Source organism: Grammomys surdaster, unplaced genomic scaffold (assembly GCF_004785775.1).
Source record: "Grammomys surdaster isolate TR1022 unplaced genomic scaffold, NIH_TR_1.0 126185, whole genome shotgun sequence".
Lineage (NCBI taxonomy): Eukaryota > Metazoa > Chordata > Mammalia > Rodentia > Muridae > Grammomys > Grammomys surdaster.
Window position 1 is genome coordinate 7604464 of NW_021620991.1, and position 20719 is coordinate 7625182.

General features: G+C 52.3%; 2 protein-coding genes across 3 annotated transcripts in view; one reads left to right on the forward strand and one right to left on the reverse strand.

Moving 5' to 3' along the window:
• Positions 1-3571, forward strand: part of CUNH1orf167 (chromosome unknown C1orf167 homolog) — a 14906-nt gene extending 11335 nt beyond the window's left edge. The window contains exons 12-13 of the mRNA XM_028757801.1: positions 2323-2406; positions 3458-3571. Coding sequence (XP_028613634.1) covers positions 2323-2406; positions 3458-3571 — 198 coding nt within the window. The remainder of the gene's footprint in view (positions 1-2322; positions 2407-3457) is intronic.
• Mthfr (methylenetetrahydrofolate reductase) lies at positions 881-20426 on the reverse strand. 2 transcript variants are annotated; one of them, XM_028757953.1, is made up of 12 exons: positions 20229-20426; positions 17985-18227; positions 16208-16446; positions 15299-15409; positions 12200-12393; positions 8503-8753; positions 8130-8264; positions 7849-8029; positions 7470-7652; positions 6492-6593; positions 5054-5173; positions 881-4806 (listed from the first exon to the last, which is right to left on the reverse strand). In XM_028757953.1, the coding sequence occupies exons 2-12, from the start codon at positions 18212-18214 to the stop codon at positions 4522-4524; spliced, it is 2031 nt and encodes a 676-aa protein (XP_028613786.1). In that variant the 5' UTR covers positions 18215-18227; positions 20229-20426; the 3' UTR covers positions 881-4521. The 2 variants fall into 2 exon arrangements, with proteins under 2 accessions (XP_028613786.1, XP_028613785.1); XM_028757952.1 differs by lacking the exon at positions 20229-20426 and adding an exon at positions 18480-18589.
• Positions 20427-20719: the final 293 nt, after the last annotated feature.

Consider the following 20719-nt stretch of genomic DNA (forward strand, 5'->3'; position numbering starts at 1 on the left):
TGTGTGTGTGTGTGTGTGTGTGTGTGTGTGTGTGTGTGTGTGTGTGTACTGAGGGAGTCAACTTTCCCAGTCTTAAAATCAGTTGGTTTCTGCCCACAGTGGGATCACGGTTAGATACTTCTCTAGGGACAAACAGACTTACAGACACCACCCAAACCAGCTCAGGGTGGCCAGCAACATGGCGGAGGCAGGGAGGACCCATCAGCAAACCTCTTGAGTGACAGCCCTGTGCAGGTCTGCTTTCAAAGGGTCTCTTTTTATTAAGGAAATGAACACTGTTTATAGTGCCTGTGACTGGGCATGGTGTTGCATGCCTTTAATCTCAGTACTAGGAAGGCAGACAGAAGACAGCTCCGTGAGTTTGAAGCTAGCTAGGGTTGCATAACGAAACGATCTCAAAAAAAGAAAAGTGTCTGTGGGTCTGCAGGGTATCTGGGCGGGTAAAGGCGCTTGCCATGCCAACCTGATGACCTGACCATCAGAACTGATGGAGAGGTGGAAGGAGATAATAAACTCCAGAGCCGTCCTCTGGCTGCGGGTGTACCAAGGCATGCATGCCCCTCCCTCCATAGACCGCAGACACTAAATAGATAAGTGTTCACTAAGCTCCACCCCCAGATCTTAAATTCAGTTACAGCACAATCTGGGGACTGGAGAGATGGTTCCATGGTAACTACTTGCTCTTTCTAGAGGGACCTGAGTTCAGTTCCCAGCACCCACATTCACACTGGTGCTTACAACCCTGTGAAGCTCCAACTCCAGGGGATCTGCTGACTCAGCGACCTGTTCTGGTTTCCACAGGGGCACACGTGTATATATATACACACACACACACACACACACACACACAGAGGCACACAAAAATAAATAATGCTAAGTCTTTAAAAACAGCCATTTGAAGACAGCAACTTTTTAAATTTTTTTGGAAAAATGAAATGTGCTCATTATAGAAAATAAAGTAGAAAGTAGGGTTTTTTTTGTACCAAAATGTCACCTTTGGGACAGAAGACCATAGCTCTGACACAACAGCGAGAGGCTGATGGCCTATCAAGACGGAAGAGATAATCACAAATGCCAGGTGCAAGAAACAGCACTGCCTACAGGTCTGGAGATGTAACTAGGGGACTCAGCCCAAGTTCCTGACATGCTAGACACTGTTCATAAGGACAATTTGGCATCACCGAGAGTCTTGCTTCAGATTGCCAGAAAGAACAGAATTAACTTTGGAACTAACATAAACCGTCAAAGTGGCTTTGCCTTTGAAGTGGAATTGCAAGACTAGCGTTGCGGGGTTTTAGAATTCCCATGTGGGTTCAGGGTGACAGCACACCATGGGGTCTCATGCTGTTTGGATTGTTGATGTTACAGGCTTTGTAGACCCAGCTTGTATATAGCCCAGGTGGCTTCAAGCTCATGAGGCACTCTCTGGTCCTCTTGCCTCAACATCATGAAATTTCACTAGTACACGACCACCTTTTAAAAGTATATATGCTTTCATTCTCCTCTTATTAGTGAAGGCAAGACTGACAGGCTGATAAACTGAGGTTTCTAGAAACACAGCAGACACTGAGAATGGTACCCAGGGTCCTGCTCTTTACCACAGGTACTTGCATGCCCAGGTAACCTTCCCCTGGCAACAGGTGCAGGTGATGAGTCATTCCGTGGTGCTGGGAGTCCCTATGTATGTTGCATCAGTTGGGAGACCACATGTGAGAGGCAAGGCTTCAGCAACACCCTAAAGTTTAACTCAGGAACATAATGTCAGTCTCGGGACTGGCCTCCTGAGCTTGACTTCCACCACAGAGCAGCGATTATTGGACTAGCCTCTGCTCAGATGTCAGCCAATGGGGAGGATGGTCAGAGGAGTAGTGCCACGTACTGATGGCTTGCCTCGTCTGGGGGGTCTTGGGACTCCCAAGTATCAGGTGGAGCACCCCATTATGCACACAGGTGGGAGCTTGTTCTTGGTCAGCAGGCTCAAGCCCACTGCAGTTTATCCTGCTGTTCCCTCAGACTCACAGCTGCTGGTCACCTGTTCTAGAGTCTGCTGCCTGGCCTGACATGGCCACCCGGAGGAGGCATACAGGGGACCACATCCTGGGCTCTGAGTAAGGAGCTGGGTCCTTGGGTCGCAGCCCTCAGGCCAAGCCCTGTGGAACATGCTCCTGTCCGTCTTCTCTTGAGTGTCCCAGCTGTTTGGGGAATCTCCTTCTTTTAACATTAGCGATTTGGGCCAGACCACTGCCTGGCGACTTGAGGGGCGGCTTCTTCTAAATCGACACTCGATGAATCATCCTCTCCCGACCCAATTCTCCTTTCCAGGTGACACAGGGAGACCCCTCTGCTCAAGCCTCCAGTTCTGGCTGCCCCTGGCTACGTGGGCCCTCCGCTGGCCTCCTAGAGGAGGTGAGCTCTGCAGGTCTGAGACCAGGGCCCTCGAGGGGCAAGGCGAGGCTCTCGAAGGTGGCTAGGGCAGGATCAGCTGTGCATGGAGAGGAGCGGTCAGCCCGCTCAGGCCACGGGCTTTTCAACTCTGGCAGGTTGGCTGAGCCTGGGGCTCTTGCTCTTCACCCATGAAGAGGCTAGGAAGCTCTTGGCCTGCAGGAACAGGCTCCCACAGTGTTGGCAAAGCTGGGTTTCCCAGCAGGCCTGGAGCCTGGCAAGGGCATGGCAGCGCTGAGTAGATGTTCACTGGGTGGAGCAGAGGTCTTGGACCCTGGTAGAGAGGCTTATCTTATAGTTCCTCTCTACCAAGCAGAGGCCCTGGGAGCAGCTTCACATTCATCCTATCTATGCCTTGGCTAACTGGAGACACTAACTGCATCTCACGTCCAAAGCCTTAGGGATGGGCTCTGTAGCTCAGACAATGGCACCTGAAACAGGCGCGGAGGACATGGTGGAAAAAGCTCCTTCAGCTTCGGGTGGCTCAACAGCTACAGCAGAGAAGACAGCTGGGGCCTTTCCCAGGTGACTTTACTCACTTCACCCAGCCTGCCTTCTAAAACTAGTGCCACCTACAGGCTGAGCCAGGGAGAGACGGGGTGTCCCTGCTCACTGCCGTGGGCTCTCCTCATTCAGTTGAGTTGGTCACTGGTTATAGAGCACACAGCCGGGACATCAGAGCCCTTGACTAGTGACCTTAAGTCCAGCACAGTGTCAATTTCACTCAATCTGAGAACCAGGCTGTTTGTGGCAGTGGCTCCTCGCGCTGGTCCATGCAGGGCCTGGGTCCAGCACAGGCGTCTTATTTGCAGATCACTGGGCACAGCTTCCTAGGTCACGAGTCCAATCTATTCTGAGCCTGGATATTTGGGCAGAGACAGAGTGGGCTGGCTGCCAGGGCAGAGGAAAGGTTGAAACACACAGAACAAGGCTTAGGTGTCAGTCTGACAGGCCCAATACAGGGCCTCGAGGGAGCCCGAGACAAGTGGCATTTCCTCTGCTGCCCTGCTTCTAGGCCTTTGAAAAGTGGCATCAGTGCCTGGTAGCCAGAGCCTACAAGAAGAACTGGCAGCAGCCAGTGCCCCTGGAAACAGTTGACAGTGGCTCAGATGTAGCAGGCGTGGGGTGAGTAGGGCCCAGCAGCAGCTACGAAATGTTCCTGAGAAATAAGCAGAACCAAGCCCAGCCTTCCGAGGGAGGGAACAGGCCCGCTCACAGTTGGAGGAGCCAGCGCCTGGAGCTCTGGGACAATAAAAGGACCTCCCCATCCTGGCTGCTTCTGCTCAGTCTCTCCAAGGCTGCTCTCCACTGCAGTCCTCTGGGCCTGTTCTACCTAAGTGGCTCTATGGACAGCTTCCTCCCGTTCCCTGACTCAAACAAGCCCAGCAGGCTGGGAGGCAGGCGTCAGGAGCACCATCTGTAGCTGCCAGTCAGTGCCCCAGCAGCCAGTCCTGAGGGCTGACTGGGGAGCAGTGCCAGGGACAGCTCCTAGTCTAGGCCCAACAGAGAAGACAGCAGCTGGCAGGAGAGTCTGCTCAGAAGCCAGGGAGTGGGCTGCACACAGCCTTGCCCAGGTGAATCTGGTTAAGAGGACAGAAAACAAGGCCAAGAGCAAGCCTCCACTGAGGCCAGAATGCCTTTAACCCTGAAGGGGCCCTTTCTTCCCAGCTAAAGGACAGACACAATCTTCCGAAGCCCCATGGAAGACATGGAACTCCTGTACTCTTTGGCCTAAGACAGCAAGAAAGGCTTGTGTTATCAGCCAGGCCTCTCCTGGGGACCTGGTGTGTAGTCTGTTGAGTAGGGAGGAGGTGTTGGTACCATCATTTGCCACATCTCTTCCTACCTCCTTCAGGACGAGTGCCTACTTACTGCCTGTCTTACATAGGCCCCAGGTCAAAGTTCATCTCCCAGAGGCTGCCTCAGGGCACCGGCTTGGCTATCCCTGGTCTCCTCCGTTGAGGATGGAGGGACTTGTTACTGCAAGAACATGGGCTGCGGGCTTGAGTGGAGAGCATCGGTCTCCTGAGGCAACGGGGCATCGCAGGTCCAGCCAGAGCCTGGGTGCTTCCTGCCAGTCTAGCTGCCGTTACCCTGTGTGGAGAGATGAGGGAGGGGCTCCAGGAGAGGACGACACTGGGATGCAGCCTCACGGGCCGGTGTCTCTTTCTCCGTGGTGCCCCTGTTGAGCAGCTCGAACGTGTCTTCCACCACCTGCCACAGGCAGCTGTCCAGTGGGAACTCGTTGTCCACAAGGTTGACCAGGAAGTAGTTGTCATGGATGTACTGGATGATCATGCGTGACGGGGACTCCTCCTCGTATAACTTGCCCCACTGCTCGATCCACAGGGCAAAGGCCTCATCCTAAGTGTGGACAGCAACACACGAGCAGGGTCAGCAGGGCTGCCACCCCCAGGTCTCCCTGCAGGCCACCCAAAGAGCAAGACAGTGCCACTCCAGCTAGCCCAGAAATAAACACCATGAGCTAATTTAGGGCCTCCTAGGCCAAGTCTATCGTGCCTGGGGGTATGGTTTTCAGCCTTGTGTTTGGGAATGTTCTCTGCCCAGGGCTCTCAAGGTAGCCAGGGTACACACCCTCCCACTCACTTACCTTCCAGAACATGAAGCTGACGGGATCCACCACAGTAGGCTGGATGATCTCTCGGCCAGGGAAGATGCCCCACGTCACGGCGTTGGGCTGCAACTCAGGGGCATTAGTGATGTTCTCCCCCTGAGGACAGAGGCAGGGCTAAGGCAGGGCTGAGGCAGGGCAACAGCAACCCCACCCTGCCTGTATGTCCTCCCGGCCAGCCACCACAAACAACATCACCCTCTACTTAAACCAGAGCCCTAGAGGCTCTGGACTTCTATTCTGCCTTGCACTTTTTCTTAAAACAAAACAAAATAAGGATTTTCTTATAATCCAGGCTGGCCTTGAACTAAGATTCTTCAGCAACTGGCTGACCAAAGCTGGGATGCCCTGGCTTTCCTGCTGCTTCTTATCTAGACCCACAGTAGCAGCCCGGCTTTCTACGTGGGCCACAAGGGTCCCCATTAGGTTCCGTGGTCCTTGCCACTCCCATAGTTGCTTGCTGTGATCTTTGTAAAATGAAACGGAGGCGCTGGGCAGTGGTGGTCCACACCATTAGTCCCAGAGGCAGGTGGATCTATGAGTTCAAGGCCACCTTGGTCTGCAGAGTGAGTTCTAGGACAACCAGGGCTACACAGAGAAACCCTGTTTCACAAAAACAAGAGAAAAATAAATAAATAAACAGAAAAAAGAAATGGAGGCAAGCCCCTCTGCCCCAGGGAGAAAGGCTCCCTGTGCTTGAGGCAGTCTCTAGGCCTCAGGCAGGACAGCAGGACAACTACCATGTCCTTCCAGCTGCAGTTTCTCCACAGGCAGTGCAGTGCAGTGCCTTTCTTTCCTTCTGCCTTCTCCACAGAATGCCCTTTGCTTAGTCTTTGTCCTTAAAATGATTCAGACAGGGCCTGGGGATGTGGCACAGTGGTAAGATGCTTGCTGCACAAGTTTGGATCCCAGCACCCATGTAAACAGCTGTGCGTGGCTCTGCACGGGCCCACCACTCTACTGCATGGGGCAGACAGGCGGATTGCTGAGGCACAGTCTGTCAACACTGCTCCTGGTTCAGTGAGAGACACTGTCTCAAGGGAGTAAAGCAGAGAGAAACACAGCAGGACACCAGACACCCTCCTCTGGCCTCCAGGTGAGGGCACATGCATGTGTGTGCACACACACATACATACCTGCACACAGATTCAGCCCACACAGGATCCCTTCTAGAAACCCTGAACATCGCCAGTGCGACATCTCTCCTCTGGAGCCGGTAGCATCCTACACTGAATCTGCCTTTCCTCCTTACACAGATTCACAGCATACATTCATCTACCTCAGTCTGGGGGCCTGTCTCCATCTGGTCTTTCTGTCTTGTGCAATATGCCTGGTTTGGGCTGGGCGTTTGAGGACTGTCAGAATAAATGTAGGTGTTCTCAAGCTTTGCTGCCATCTAAGCCGGGAGCTGGCTTACCTTCACATCCACGATGTGGTAGTTGACTCGATGCTCATATGTCTTCAGCACTTGCAGAAGAGCCTCCACGGTCTCACGGGAGGTGAAGAACTCTAGGTAGGCCTGAGGGAGAAGACACCCATCACGTCAACCCTGCTCCTTGCCAGCTTCTCTGCCTGCTCTGATCTGTCTCCACATCTGACTAGATGTGCCCACTCCATCTTTCAGCCAGATGCCTGTCCTCCTAGCCATCCAGGGAGAGGACTGTAAGAAGTGCAGGATCAGAGGTGGCACTGTGGACCAGGATGAACCATGGAATTGGGTGAATGCTGAAGGAAAGACACTTCTCTGTGTGGAGTGGTTCAAGTGGGGGTACAAGTCTCTCCAGCCACTAAAGAGAAGCCTGTGAGGAGCTGAACAGAGGCCTCTACTCTGACAAGCTTAGGGTGAGGGAGGAGCCTGGCACAGGCCAGCCTCCCCGATCCCAGCTGCATGAGAATGACTCCCATCGGGCTGGGCAAGGCACTTCTGTCTGCAGAAGGCCTCCGCCTTCATTCTTTAGCGTGTTCAGAATACTGCAGGGTGGGTACAGTTACCCAGAGGAGGAAGCCAGGTTTGGGGATATACCAAGGGAAATGCAGGGGTGGCACCTAAATCCAGGTCTTCCGAGTCCAAGGCTCCAGACCTTGCTCCAGAGTAAGTTAGCTCTAGCAGGGCTGGGATGAAAGTCAATCTCGTCAGCAGTCAGAGCTCCTGAGAGCTGTTTCCTTCCTCCAGGCAGACCTTGCCATATTCTTTATTATACTTTTCCCCAGGATGTAAACATTCCCTCGCCCCAGCCACACTGGTGCGCACGGAGCCTGTTATTGGCTCTGCTCCACAGCCATTCAGAACGCGGGGGGTTGGGGGGGAAGATGGGGGAGGACAGGGGTCTATGTCGGTCTCCGGGGATACAGAGAGCACCGGTGAGGTTGAGGAGCTTCCAGCATCCTGGCGTACCTTCTGGAAGACATAGCCCCCACTGGGGCCCCAGCCCACAACGGGGTCCGAGGACGGCTTTGCATTGATGTTGGGCTGGGAGTTGATGGTGAGGATGCCCAGCCTGTTCACACGGAGCAGCTCATCTTTCATCAGGCTGGTCTCTGCTGCCAGGGGCTCATCGTTCCAGGGCAGGCAGGTCACCTGCAGGGCACGCTGAGCTGAGCTAGGGCAGCACTGAGTCGGGACTGACCTGGTCTCTGTCTCCACGGGCTCCTCAGTGGGATCTCTTACCCCTTCCCTCAACTGAGGTGCACATCTCCAGGAGGGGAAACAGCTCAGCCCCATGTCCAGCCCAAGCTGAGACGAGGCTGTGCAGTTTCCTCCTCACCCCACTCACTCTGTAGCCATGGCGATTCGGCTCTCCTGAGAGGTAGTGCTCAAAGACTTCAAAGACGCTCTCCTCGCTGGTCAGCTCCTCACCCCACATCTTCAGCAGCTCCTCCCGGGGGGACTTGCTCTTCAAGTAGAAGAGGTAGTAGTCTTTCAGCTCCCCAAAGGCTGGCGAAGAAGAGTTACCCCTGGCAGGAGTAGAGGGGACAAGGGACTTTGCTGTAAATCCTGCCCCGAATTCCACCCAGGCACCAGCAGTTCCTAATGGGGAGTGGCGTCTCTCCTCACCAGCGGCCGTTAGGAAACTCATCCCAGCCCTGTGTGCGGTAGATGTAGCTTTTTGGTCTGGAGGCCCAGAAGATGGGACGCACATCTTCCTCTCGGCGCTTGGGGTGTGCACTGACAGCCCAGGGCAGGGGACGCCTGGTGAGAAGGAAGAGGGAAAAGCCAGGGCTTAGGTGGACTGAGCTAGAGTGACTCACCAAGCCTGGCTACTGCAACCTCTCTGAACATGACTGCATGTGGAAGCTCTCTTAGGTGGAGGGTGGAACTGGGTGGCCCTGCTGCCTGTGGCACCTAAGGGCATCCTTAGTGTAGGATTGGTACTGCACCTCTGCTGCTCTGACTCCCATGGGATATTCTTCCAGCTTACACTTCTCACCTGGGGTCCTCAGTCCACATGCCCAGTTGCTTTAGCACCTCCATGGTGGCCACCTCACGGTTGAGGGTATAGAAGTGGAGGCCTGGCACCAAGCCACTGTCCAGCAGCTCCCGGCACAGGCTCACAGCCAGCTCGATGCCGTAGTTTCGGATGGCGGCATCATTGTCTTTGATCGGCTCAATTACATCCTTGATCTTCTGTGGCACCTCCAGCTTGGACAGTTTTACAAGCTGTCGAAGGGAAGAGTAGCCCTGTCCAAGACACAAGGGGAATGCGGTCATCTCTGGCCTATGTTCCACTTTATCCCCTTCCTGGTCTCTTGGCTAGTCAGTGTCACGAGAAGGGCCTGGGAAAGGCAGGTGGTATTACAAGCCAGTGCTTGGCCCGCCCTACTTTCTCTCTTATTTGTAGAGTCTGGGGGCAGCCTGCTGCATTCCTGCCAGCAGCCCAAGCCAGGCCGTGAGCTCAACACAGCAGTCATCTCAGTTACCTTAAGCCTCACCAGCCAGTTGTCTGCCAAACTGTTTAAATCATAGATCCCGCCTCAGGTTGTGTCTTAGGGTTTTACTGCTGTGAACAGACACCATGACCAAGGCAACTCTTATAAGGACATTTAATTGGGGCTGGCTTACAGGTTCAGAGGTTCAGTCCATTATCATCAAGGCAGGAACATGGCAGCATCCAGGCAGGCATGGTGCAGGAGAAGCTGAGAGTTCTCCATCTTCATCTGAAGGCTGCTAGCAGAATACTGATTTCCAAGCAGCCAGGAGTAGGGTCTTAAGCCCATGCCCATAGTGACACACCCACTCCAACCAGATCACACCTACTCTAACAAAGCCACACCTACTCCAATAAGGCCACATCTACTCCAACAAGGCCACACCTCCAAATAGTGCCACTCCCTGGGCCAAGCATGTATAAACCATCACATTCCACTCCCTGGCCCCCCAGGCTTGTTCAGACACATGAGTCTATGGGGGGGCATACCTAGACATAACATAATAAAAAAGTACATTTAATCCAACTTCCAAAGTCCACAAAGTCTATAGCAGTCTCAACAATGTTAAAAGTCCAAAGTTCAAAGTCTCTTCTGAAGCTGGGTGGTGGTGGCGCACGCCTTTAACCCCAGCACTTGGGAGGCAGAAGCAGGCGGGTTTCTGAGTTCGAGGCCAGCTTGGTCTACAGAGTGAGTTCCAGGACAGCCAGGGCTACACAAAGAAACCCTGTCTCAAACAACAACAACAAACCCAAAAATACAAAAAAGTGTCTTCTGAGAATCATCCAATCACTTAACTGTAATCCTCATGGCAAGACAGGAGACCAGCCGGACACACTCCACACTCTGCATCTCCATGGCTGATATCAAAGCAGTCTTCAGATCTCCACTTCTTTCTCCTGGGCTGGTTCCACTCCCTGGTAGCAGCTTCCTTGGCAGGTACCCATGGCTTTGGCATCTTGAACATCTTAGGGTCTCCAATGCAACTTCAATGTTACAGCTTCTTCTTTCAATGTTTGAGATTCACACATGATCTTCTAGGTTCCTTCTAACGGCTGGCCTCACTTCTCCAGCTCTGCCCTCTGTACACTCTAAGCTCAGGTTGATCCACTCCACTGCTGCGGCTGTTCTTGATGATCATCCCATGGTACTGGCATCTCCAATACGCTGTGGTCTTCTGTTGCAACTAGGCTTCACAAATAGCCTTTCAGGCTGCCTCAAATCCTTTGCATGACCCCTTCAGTCCTGAGCTGTCAACTGCACCTGAGGCTGCACCTTCACCCATGGCCTTCCATGGCCTCACAGTGCCGAGCCTCAGCTGCTCTTCTTGACCCCATCATGCCTTTAAAACCAGTACCACCTGGGTGACTCTTACACATTACCAAGACCAGCTGCACGAGGTACAACCTTGGCCATCTCTGGAACACAGCTTCTTTGTGCTCTCAGAAAACACTTCCCAGAAGATTTCACCTCAGTGATGCTGGTCTCTTCTTAATCACTGCTAATTTCTTAGCTCCAGCTAACCAGCATCAATTGTCCCAATAATTCTCTCTATTCTGGACTCTAAAGCCAGAGCCACGTGTCCAAAGCTGCTGAGTTCCTCTGCTTGCTGGGACTGGAACATGGCCCCCTTGTTCTAGTACATTATCACCAGCTTTCTGTTTTCCAACTCCACTGCCTAAGCTCCACAGACTGACTTTGAACTCAGAGATCTGCAAGACTGTCTCCTGTGCACTGTGATTAAAGGTATGGTCCACCAAGCCTGGATTTAAGTTTGTCTTCACCTAGAACTTGCTCTGTGCTAGGCTGGCTTTGAACTCAAAGATCTGCTTTGCCTCCTGGGATTAAAGGCTTGTACCACCATGTCTGGACCTAAACTTAATCTTGCTCCAAAGTCACTTCTTCCTTAATTCAATTTAATATCTTTAAAACAGGATTCAGCTCCCATTTCACTTTCTGGTGTCCCTTTAATATTCAAACTATATAATTTGTATTTTTCCTTTCTCTGCTTGCTATGTTTGTTCAAAATGCTCTTCATCAGACTTAACTAGAGAACAAAGTCTCTGTTGGGCATTTTTGTGACTTCCTTTGTCAATGCAATTCATCTGAGTTTGTTCACCTTGGTCTCAGGCAGACTCTTTGGATAAGGGCAAAAAGTAGCCACATTTTCCACCAAAATACCACAAAAACAGTCTCTAGGCCACATATTGAAATTCTTCTCCGCTGAAACCTCTTGGTCCAGGTCCACACAACTGAAATCACTCTCAGCAACAAAGTCTTCCATAGTCCTACTAGCATAGTCCATTAAGCCCCACTTAATGCATTCCACGGCTTCCCAAATCCAAAGTCTCCAAATCCACATTCTTCCAAACAAAAGCATGGTCAGGCCTATCACAGCAATACCCTAGTCCCTGGTACCAACTTCTATCTTAGAGAGAGTTTCCAATGCTGTGAAGAGACACCATGACCAAGGCAAGACTTATAAAGGTTCAGAGGTTCTGTCCAGTATCATCAAGGCAGGAACATGACAGGATCCAGGCAGGCATGGTGCAAGGAGGAGCTGAGAGTTCTACATCTTCATCTGAAGACTGCTAGCAGAATACTGCCTTCCAGGCAGCTAGGATGAGGGTCTTAAAGCCCATACCCACAGTGACACACCTAGTCCAGCAAGGCCACACCTACTTCAACAAGGCCACACCCACTCCAACAAGGCCACAGTTCCAAACAGTGCCACTCCCTAGACCAAGTGTATCCAAACCATCCCAGGTTGTCACATCAGAATCCCTAGAAGTGGGGACTGGGGACTCAGTTGTGGGACTACCTTATGAAATATACCTGGTGAGAGTCAAGCCTGGAAAACACTTATCTTTTTGACTTTGAGACAGAGTCTCATGGAAGCAAGGCTGCCTCTAACTCCTGCTCCTCCTCCTCCAGATCCAGAATGCTGGGATTACAAGTGTATGCCATCGGGTTCAGCTTAACCCAACTCCTGATGAGAGTTAATCCCTCTCTGGACAAGCCCTCTATAGACACCATTAGGGTCTCAGGGTGACAAATGAGGTGACCAAATGCAGCATGTGGAGAATTCCCGAAGAGCACTGAGCACCACTGAGGAAGAACTTCCGAATGACCCGGGGGCGTGAGCCCTGGCCCAGGACAGTGCACTGGAATGAGGGAATCAGGTCCTCCTGAGCCCCTCACCTGAATAGGGAAGATCCCAGGCAGGATAGGGCAAGAGATGCCTAGCTCTGTGCAGGCCTTCACAAAACTGAAGAAGGCGCTGGCCTCAAAGAAGAGCTGAGTGATGATGAAGTCGGCGCCCGCGGATACCTTCTCCTTCAAATGCTTCAGGTCATCCTCGAAGCTCTCTGCATCGGGGTGGCCTCTTGGGTAACCTACCAGGGGAGAAGAGAATAGGGAGGCTGGTCTTAACCTACCTGCTCAAGGAGTGAAGACATCAGAGAGCCCGGGGCCTCAGCAGTCCTCAGCCCAGAAGCCCCTTCTTCCCAGAAGCAGTGGGCACTGGACCTAAGGAGCTGGTTCATGTAGGTTTTTTGGTTTTGGCTGGGGATTGAACCCAACATCTTACGAATGTTAGGCAAGCATTCTTGTGTGTGTGTATGCGTGTGCATGTGTGTGTGTGTGTGTGTGTGTGTGACAGTGTCTCATTATATAGCTATGTAGCCTTGACTGGCTTAGAATTCTGGATACCAAGCTAACCTGAATTCAAAGAGATTATCTGCCTCTGCCTCCCAAATGCTGTGCTTAAAATAGCACTACACCCAATCCTAACAGTATTTTTTTTTTAAAGTACATATGACACTAAAATCCTTCTGAACACTGATAGGCTGGGAATCACATTAGGGCTAGAGAGATAGCTCAGCTGTTAGAGCATTCACTACTTTTACAGAGCACCCCCTTCTGGCCTCTGTGAGCACCAGGCATGCACATGGGACACAGACATACATGCAGGCAGGACAAACATACATATAAAACCATACTATATGAAGAACTGAAGAATGAAATTTTGCTTCAAGAAATGAATAGAGGCTGGAGAGATAGCTCAGTAGTTAAGAGTGCTTACTCTTTTACAATCACACACATACACTAAAGAGGCAAAAAGTATTTTTTCATTGTAATCTGATTACACAAGGAGGTGGGGGTGGGGACAGTGGGATGATCTTAAACTGACTATGCAGAAGATGGGGTTTCCAAATCCGGAGACGGGGACTAGAGGCTGTTTGACCCCATCGGTGTCTTGTGAACTCTACAATTCTTCCTCTCAACGACCAAACTCATTAGAAGCCTTACACAGGCAGAAAGACAGGAAGGCACAGCTCTGAGGCAAGCTCAGCACGGGGGAGAGGGAGAAAGGGAAAGGAGAGAGGAAGAGAGGTGGGGGAGAGGGAGAGAGAATCCTTGGCCTGAGCTCCACCAGGAGCAGAGCTAAGCCGAGAGCCAACCTGAAGCCAGAGCAGTCTGGAAGCCAAGCTGCTTTACTGTGATAAGGTCATTGGGTTCTTAAAAAAAACCACAGTCACCAAGGATAGAAAAACCTATTGTGTGGAGGTTAGGCACCAGAACTTCAACTTTGAACAGCAAAGCTCTTTCCAATGGGAAATTTCTGAAACCACACAGCTAAGCCGTTTGAGCACTGCCAGGCAAATCTATACGGGCCCACAGTTGAGCTTCGATCACTTTGCTATATTCTTTTTCTGCCATGACCAGCTTGGTAGTTTTAAAACGTTTTATTTGTTTACTTTTAGTTTTATGTGTATGTGTCTATTTATATGTGTGTGTTGGTATCTATAGAGGTATTGGATCCCCGGAGCTGGAGTTATAGATGTTTGTGAGCCACAGGGTATGGGAACCACAGAGTATGGGTGCTAGAAGGGTTCTCTACAGAGCAGCAAGTACTCTGAGCTGCTGAACCATTGCTCTACCCCCAAGCTGGATACTTTAAGCACACAGTTTTACCACCCACGTTACAACAGGCAGCGCACAGAACCACCTGACAACTGTGAGCTCATGGCTCTGCTAGACTCACCTTACCACCTCACACCCACAGCCAAAGCCCATGAGCACAGTCCCCATTGCTGCATCTGGGCCAGCAGGAGCAGCGACAATCAGAGCAGCCAGTGATGCCCGCTCCTCTAGTTCCTTAGCAGTGTTTCCCAGTCTTAGCCAGTTATGCAGCCTGCTGAGAGGAGCACGCACGCACATGGGAGGCTGGAGAAAGCCCAACGTCCGCTGCAAACTTTGTTTTTAAGTTACATTACTTGAGGGCCCGTGAGTCCCTCGGTAGGTAAAGGTGCTTGCTGTTAAGTATGACCACCTGAGTTGGAATCTCAGGACTGACATGGTAGAAAGAGAACTGATTCCTCAAAGTTGAACACGCACGCGCATGCACACACACACACACACACACACACACACACACACACACACATTACTACTTGATATGTTACTCCAGAACTTAGGCATGTATTCATTTATCTATTTTGTCAGTGATGGGAATGGAACCTGGGACCTAGCACACATAAGCTCTCTAGCACCAAATTACAGCTCTGGATTTTTTTTTTTTTAATTTTTTTCCTGGACAGGGTTTCTCTGTGTAGGCTTGGCTGTCCTGAAACTAGCTATGTAGACCAGTCTGGCCTTGAACTCAAGAGAGATAGGCCTGCTCCTGCCTCTGGAGTGCTGGGACTAAAGGCGTGCACTACCACCTTCCCACTCCAGCTCTGGATTTCTAAGACAAGTTCAGGCTGGCTTTGAACTTGTATCCTTCTCTTCTACCCACCTCCTCATCTGTTAGAGCAAGGATTAGAGCTAGGCCAGTGTGAGTCTCACTTCCTAGAAACTGAGAGCTAACCCTGAGAACAGTTAGAGGCTGTCTGGAGCTGATACTATACACACAGAAACAGGACTCGGGGCAGGACAGTGCGTCTAGGAGGGCCTCTCATTCAGCAGATACACAGGGCCCTGAGGGTACAGAGGGAATGAAGGATCTCAACTCATGACGCCTTTCAGGGCCCAGTGAATCCTGTCCCTGGAGTCTTTCATAACACATTCTCTCCCTCTCTCTCATGAGAAGATAGGGCACAGAAGGCAGAGGAGGGAAGCTCTGGGAGTGGGAGGAGTGTGTGTGTGGGGGGGGGGCAGCAGGTGGCAGGAGGCCAGGACTGGTGTCATTCAGTTCACCTCTGTGTCCCCAAACTCTATATCCACCTGATCAACACATCGTGAACTGAAGGCTAGCTAGCTATCCTCTCATCCTGTCCCTTCCCTGTCCTCACTCACCTGCCACACAGATGTCAAAATAGTCGCCAAACTCGTTCCGGATGTGCTTCACCAGGTCGGTGGCATAGCTGAAGCCTCCTTCCTCTGCCTCCCAGTGGTCACCTACAGGGTCTGCAGGGTTGCTGGAGGTCATGGTCACTGGGTGTCCCCTGACCTCCAGAGTCTTCTTGTTCCCTCTACCTACCCCTACACTAGGTTGTGGGCCCCTCAAAGGCAGACTCCCTATTACGTGAGTCTAGCGTGACACCTGATAAGCAGGAGATGCAGGGCAGTGGTCAGTTGTCAAATGTCTACTAAGGCTCACTCTGCAGGTGCCCCATTGGTGACAGGACCAGAGAAGGTGTGGCTCTCCACTGAGCATGAGTATTGGAAGGCGTGGCTCTCCACTGAGCCTCGCCTCGCCCTGATGCCCTGGGTGTGGTCAGACACCCTCTGCTCTCTCAGAGCTCCTGGATTCTGGGTATACTTTCTACTCATCATGAGAAGGGGTTCTGTGGTGGGAACAGAAGCCACAGATCCCCCTACTCGTCAGGCTCCCACCTCCCACTCTTGAGTGCCCTGAAGATAGTAGGCGCTCAGTTGCTCCTGGGAAATTCCGACACAGGACTCTATGACTAGGTCAGACAGTGCCACAAGAGACTAACAGCCCTGTGTAATAGTAACAGAGGGCTATCAGGCACAAGCCACATCCCAGCTGAACTGTATACAGGTCAAGCTGTAGAAGTGGCCATCCCGCCTGTGTGAAACCCACAATGGACTCATTACCCACAAAGGCCACTGATCCTCCTGCAGCAAGCTGACCCTGAATGTGCTGCGTGTAAAGCCCAGGGAAAGTAAAGGACTTTTCTGGGGACAGGAGAAGCCTTCAGGAAAGCAAGAACCCAAAGAGGAGGGGTGCTGGCACCACACCTCCCCTCAGCGCCATTATGTTCTTCAGGCCGAGCTGCTTGGCTCTGTGCAGATGGCCTGTAATCTCCTCCGGGCGCTGCTGGCAGCAGGTCATGTGCAGGATGGTTTCTAAGCCACAGTAGTTTACTGCTGTGCTGGCAATCATCATGGAGGAGGTCTCCTTGTCTGAGCCAGGGTCTCCAGCTGGGTGCCAGGTAACATCTACGAAGAGGGGGCCCCCTGCTGCCATCCGGTCAAACCTGCAGGGGATTTCTTCCTTAAGTAGGGCTCCTGGGGGAAACAGCCTGCTCACTCATCCTCCCTGGGGGCAAGGGAGCTGGAGCAGCAGAGAATGCAAGTTGGTATCAGAGCACCGTGTTTACTTCCCAGACACATTACCTAAATACCTATCTGAGCCGCAGTATCATTGGTTGTAAGATGTGGCAGATATCAGTACCTACTCAGCATCCATCAAGGGTCTGGGTCAGATGGGTTGGAGCAGGGCCTGAGCTCAGTGAGTCCCGCTATGATCACCACACTGATGTATAACAATGCCTCTATTTCCTGTAAACAGCGCCTCAGAGCGCAGGCACACTAGTTTTTAAGAGTCATGACAGCTGAGGGCTCGGGAACCTCAGCAATGGTGGGCAGAGAGCCTCACGCCAGGGAAGGCAGAGAGAAATCAGCAGATGCTCGTGCTGCTCTCACGGCCTCCTTGCCGCAGCCGTGCAACAGTCCTGCAGAGGATAGCTGAGGGCACCAGCTCTGTTAAAGCTATCATGGTGTGCTTGCACATCCGGGCCTTGATGTCAGGACCGGGGGAGCAGCACGTGGCAGATACAGATTAAAAAGCATTCATGTTTGTGGTTGTTTCTGAGACAGGGTCTCATGCAGCCCAGACTGACCTCAAACTCCCTATGTCGCTGAGGATGTTCTTTGTTTGCTGTTTGTTTTCAAGACAAGGGTCCCACTATGTAGCCCTGGCTGTCCTAGAACTCACTCTGTAGACCAGGCTAAGCTGAAACTCACAGAACTGCCTGCCTCTGTCTCCCAAGTGCTGGGAACAAAGGTGTGTGGCTGTCCACCAGGCTACCCTTGACCTCAGATCTGCTTGTTTTTGTCTCCCGAGTGCAGGGATTACAGGCATGTTCCCAAATTTATGGTTTCTGATAAGCTATAGACTCACGCTATCTACTTAGCTACACTCCTCCCCCTTTTAAGACAGGGTGTCATTACATAACCCTGCCTGGCTGGCCTGGATTCAAGGTAGCCTAGGTTGGCTTTGAACTCAGTTATCCTCTGAGTGTTGGGATTAAAGTGTTACCAGTATGCCTGACTTTCCTTTCTCTTGTCTTTGTTGACACAGGGGTCTTGTGGTCTAGCAAATCACTCTCTGACTTGAAGAAAAGGAACTGGAACTCAGAAAGTGCTATCACAAAGCATGTGGTGTTTCCTGATTTGGAAAAGCACACTCTCTGTGTCCAGCTAGCTCAACACATTCCCTGAGCTGCCTGCGTGCGGTTTGTTGACTTCCTAAACTCCTCATGGAGCCAGCCCCAAGCTCTGCCAAAGAATGCAGCCTGAAAGTGAACATTTTTGGCTTACTGAGAGTGCGTCCAAACATATCTAACGCTGCTTTAGAGGGACTTTCACAGACAAAAAGTTAGAAGTCGAAGACTAAACTCCCTGACTCGCCTCTGCTTCCTCCTGCCTCCCCTCCCCAATGCCTTTTCCTGCCGGGTTAAAGGGCAGCTCACGTTCCCCTGCGCCGACCCCCACTATTAACCTCCCCACTCACCTCGAGATGAGGTTAACAGCTCCCTCAGCAGTCCGAGGAGGGAAGAACTCCAGGGAGAACCACTTGTCACCAGAGTCCATTCTGCGCCTCATCTTATCCCGGAGTCTCTCGTGCCGGTCTGGGTCCAGGCTGGGGGTGGAACATCTCGAACTGTCCTTGGAGCTCTCGCTGCCGCTGCTGCCCTCAGATCGGGGGTTAGGGCTGCCACTTCCTCTAGCCTCGTTCACCATGGCTGGATTCCTGCTGTAGAGGTGAGGGGCCGGGGGTATCAGAGGGCTGGTAGCCAAACCCCACGCACACCCAACACCTGAGTAGGCAGCTCTGGTGGCGATCACTGCTTCGTCAGCCAGCACGAGTGAGAGTCTCGAAGCTACTACCTAGACTCTCCAGGCGCTTTGCCCCCCTGCTCTGGTCTGGCTCTTTGTATGGCCACCTCCCACTAAGCACTGAGCCGCTCTCGGGTCCTTCAGGTCGTGGACCCCTGGTGATAGCTACCTGATAGAGGGTGGCACAGAAAGCCTCACGAGGCCAGCCTCTGAGGCCCACATCCCCAGGGATGGGTAGCAGTGCCCAGCTGGGAGGACCTTGGCTTTTTGATGGTTCATCCCGATCTGCTTAGACTCAGAGTGAGTGGAGAAGGAACCTTTCCTAGAGGGTGTGTCCAATTGGGCGGAGCTGTGACAAAGAGCTGCAGCTGGGGCCACGCAAAGGGGCGGGAGTAAGGTTTCCAGGCTGGAGAAGGCTCAGGCGCAAGTCAAAGAAGGAAGATGAATGGGGGAGGGGAGGAGTAGGCAGGCAGGGACTGCAGGGATTAGTGGAGATTAGGCTATTAGCCATTCAAGATCACTAGATTTTCCCCTTCAAAGAAAGAATAGCTCACTGTGGCTGGCCCCGCCTGGAACATACTATAGGCTTTCTGCAGCATGGCTGGGCAGCCTGATCTCCTGAGATCACACTACTCCAAAAAGACTGTTGTGTCATGAGCTAGAACTTGACGGGGGTCTGGGGTGGGGGTGGGGGTAGAGAGGCTGGGCTTGCAGAAGCAGGTGGACTGAAGTCACCAAGGGTAGAGATTTATATCCAACTCTGAACAAAGGTTGTCCCGTCCGTGCCTGCCCTGCTAGCCGTTCTCCCTAGACACGCCAATTAAGTCAAAAGGATGAGTGGCCACAGTCTACCATATATGCAATCCGGGTTACAGCAATCACAGCCTGGCTAACATGGCATAGGGCCATACTGCAGTCTAGTCTGGAGAAGACAAGCAAACACTACCACTGCACAGTGACGGGCAAACACAGTAGTGGCTGTCTGTGTGGTGACGTGGAGCGACAGAGGAACGGCCTGGTCAGGTTCGTTTCTTTCTAGAAACTTCCACCTCTAAGTCAATGTAGATTTTGGGTCTCACCCTCAAGAATCAGAGGAAATCCACTGCTCTTTCTCCTCCCAGATTCCAGACTCAGTGCCAGTGTTATTCCCAATCTATCTGTGCCACTTCTGTTCTGACCTAAAACTGGCAGGTTCTCATGTCGAGTGAGAAAAGACCTTCCTCCTCCATCCAAGGGAGATGCCTCATTTTCACCGCTGGAACAAAACCTGAGGCGCTGACTCAGGCACAGCAAACTGCTCCAAGGTTTAATCATTTCTAATACGTGCCATATATCAACCAGCACCCACAGGCTATGCATTATTGAGCTCCCAAATCACACAAGGTTGAGACTATAAACTGACAAGAGACTAGTCTCAAGCGTGGCATCCTCAGCGCCTGGCAGAGTAGTAATAGGCAGTACTCACTGGGCCCCAAACTGCCAAGACCTCCAGACCGGTCTCAAAATGCCCCGCTGCCACCTACTGATCATTTAACTAAGATTGTGGCAAACACTGAGCCCACCACTCCCAGAAGCATTGTGATAGGTGTATGTAAACAGCAGGAAGCTATGGGCACGTGGGCGTTGAAGCTAATGGTCCTCTGTTCCTTTCCAGATGCTGTCAGGGAGGCAGGTTTAAGAGATTATGGCTCCTAGGCATGACGGCGCACATATTTAATCCCGCCTCTCAGGAAGCAACGGATCTCTGAGTTAGAGGCCTGCTCTACAGAGAGAGTTCCAGAACAGCTAGGGCTACACAGAGAAACTGTCTCGAAAAACAAAACAACCAAACAAAATCCCAGAGAGCGAACGAGAGAGCTCGACAGACGGATACTATGGCAGGCTGCCACCTTGGCCTGAGGGATGGGAATCGGGTCACCTGGTCAATGGGTCACAGGCCGGGCGCGGGGATGCGGGTCCCAGACGGCTGCAGGGGCTGGATCACTGCCCCAGATCCAGGATTCCTTTAACTTTGGGATACCTTCGTGCAGGTAGTGGGGCTGGAGTGACAGCCACCATGAGTTGATAGGGCCTAGGAGCGACCCAGCCTTCACCTGCAGAGGGCGGACCAGCCCCCAACTGCCCGCCCACAAGGAGGTCTAGCCTGCGGCGGGGGTGTCCCGGACTCCGCAAATCCTTCCGCGGCGTCCCAAGCCTCTTGCGTCAACTCCTGCGTCAGGTCGCTGGCGGCGGCGGTGCCACCTCCCTAGCGCATGCGGAGAAGGCGGGGCGCTGCTGTCGGTTGCTAAGGGAAACAGGACGAGCGACAGGCGGAAGCCACAAAAGACGACGTCCGGAAGTCCCGCCCCAACATGGCCGCGCCCAGAGGTCTCTTGGGAGGCCAGCCAAGTCCTGCGTCATGTGACGCGA

Excerpts from the sequence above, each read along its gene's own strand:
- Mthfr (XM_028757952.1), bottom strand. The coding sequence starts at position 18,589 with ATGAACCATCAAAAAGCCAAGGTCCTCCCAGCTGGGCACTGCTACCCA. Across the intron at positions 12,394-15,298 it reads TTTTGACATCTGTGTGGCAG|GTTACCCAAGAGGCCACCCC; the intron begins GTGAGTGAGGAC and ends CTCCCCTGGTAG. Across the intron at positions 6,594-7,469 it reads GGGGCTATGTCTTCCAGAAG|GCCTACCTAGAGTTCTTCAC; the intron begins GTACGCCAGGAT and ends CTTCTCCCTCAG.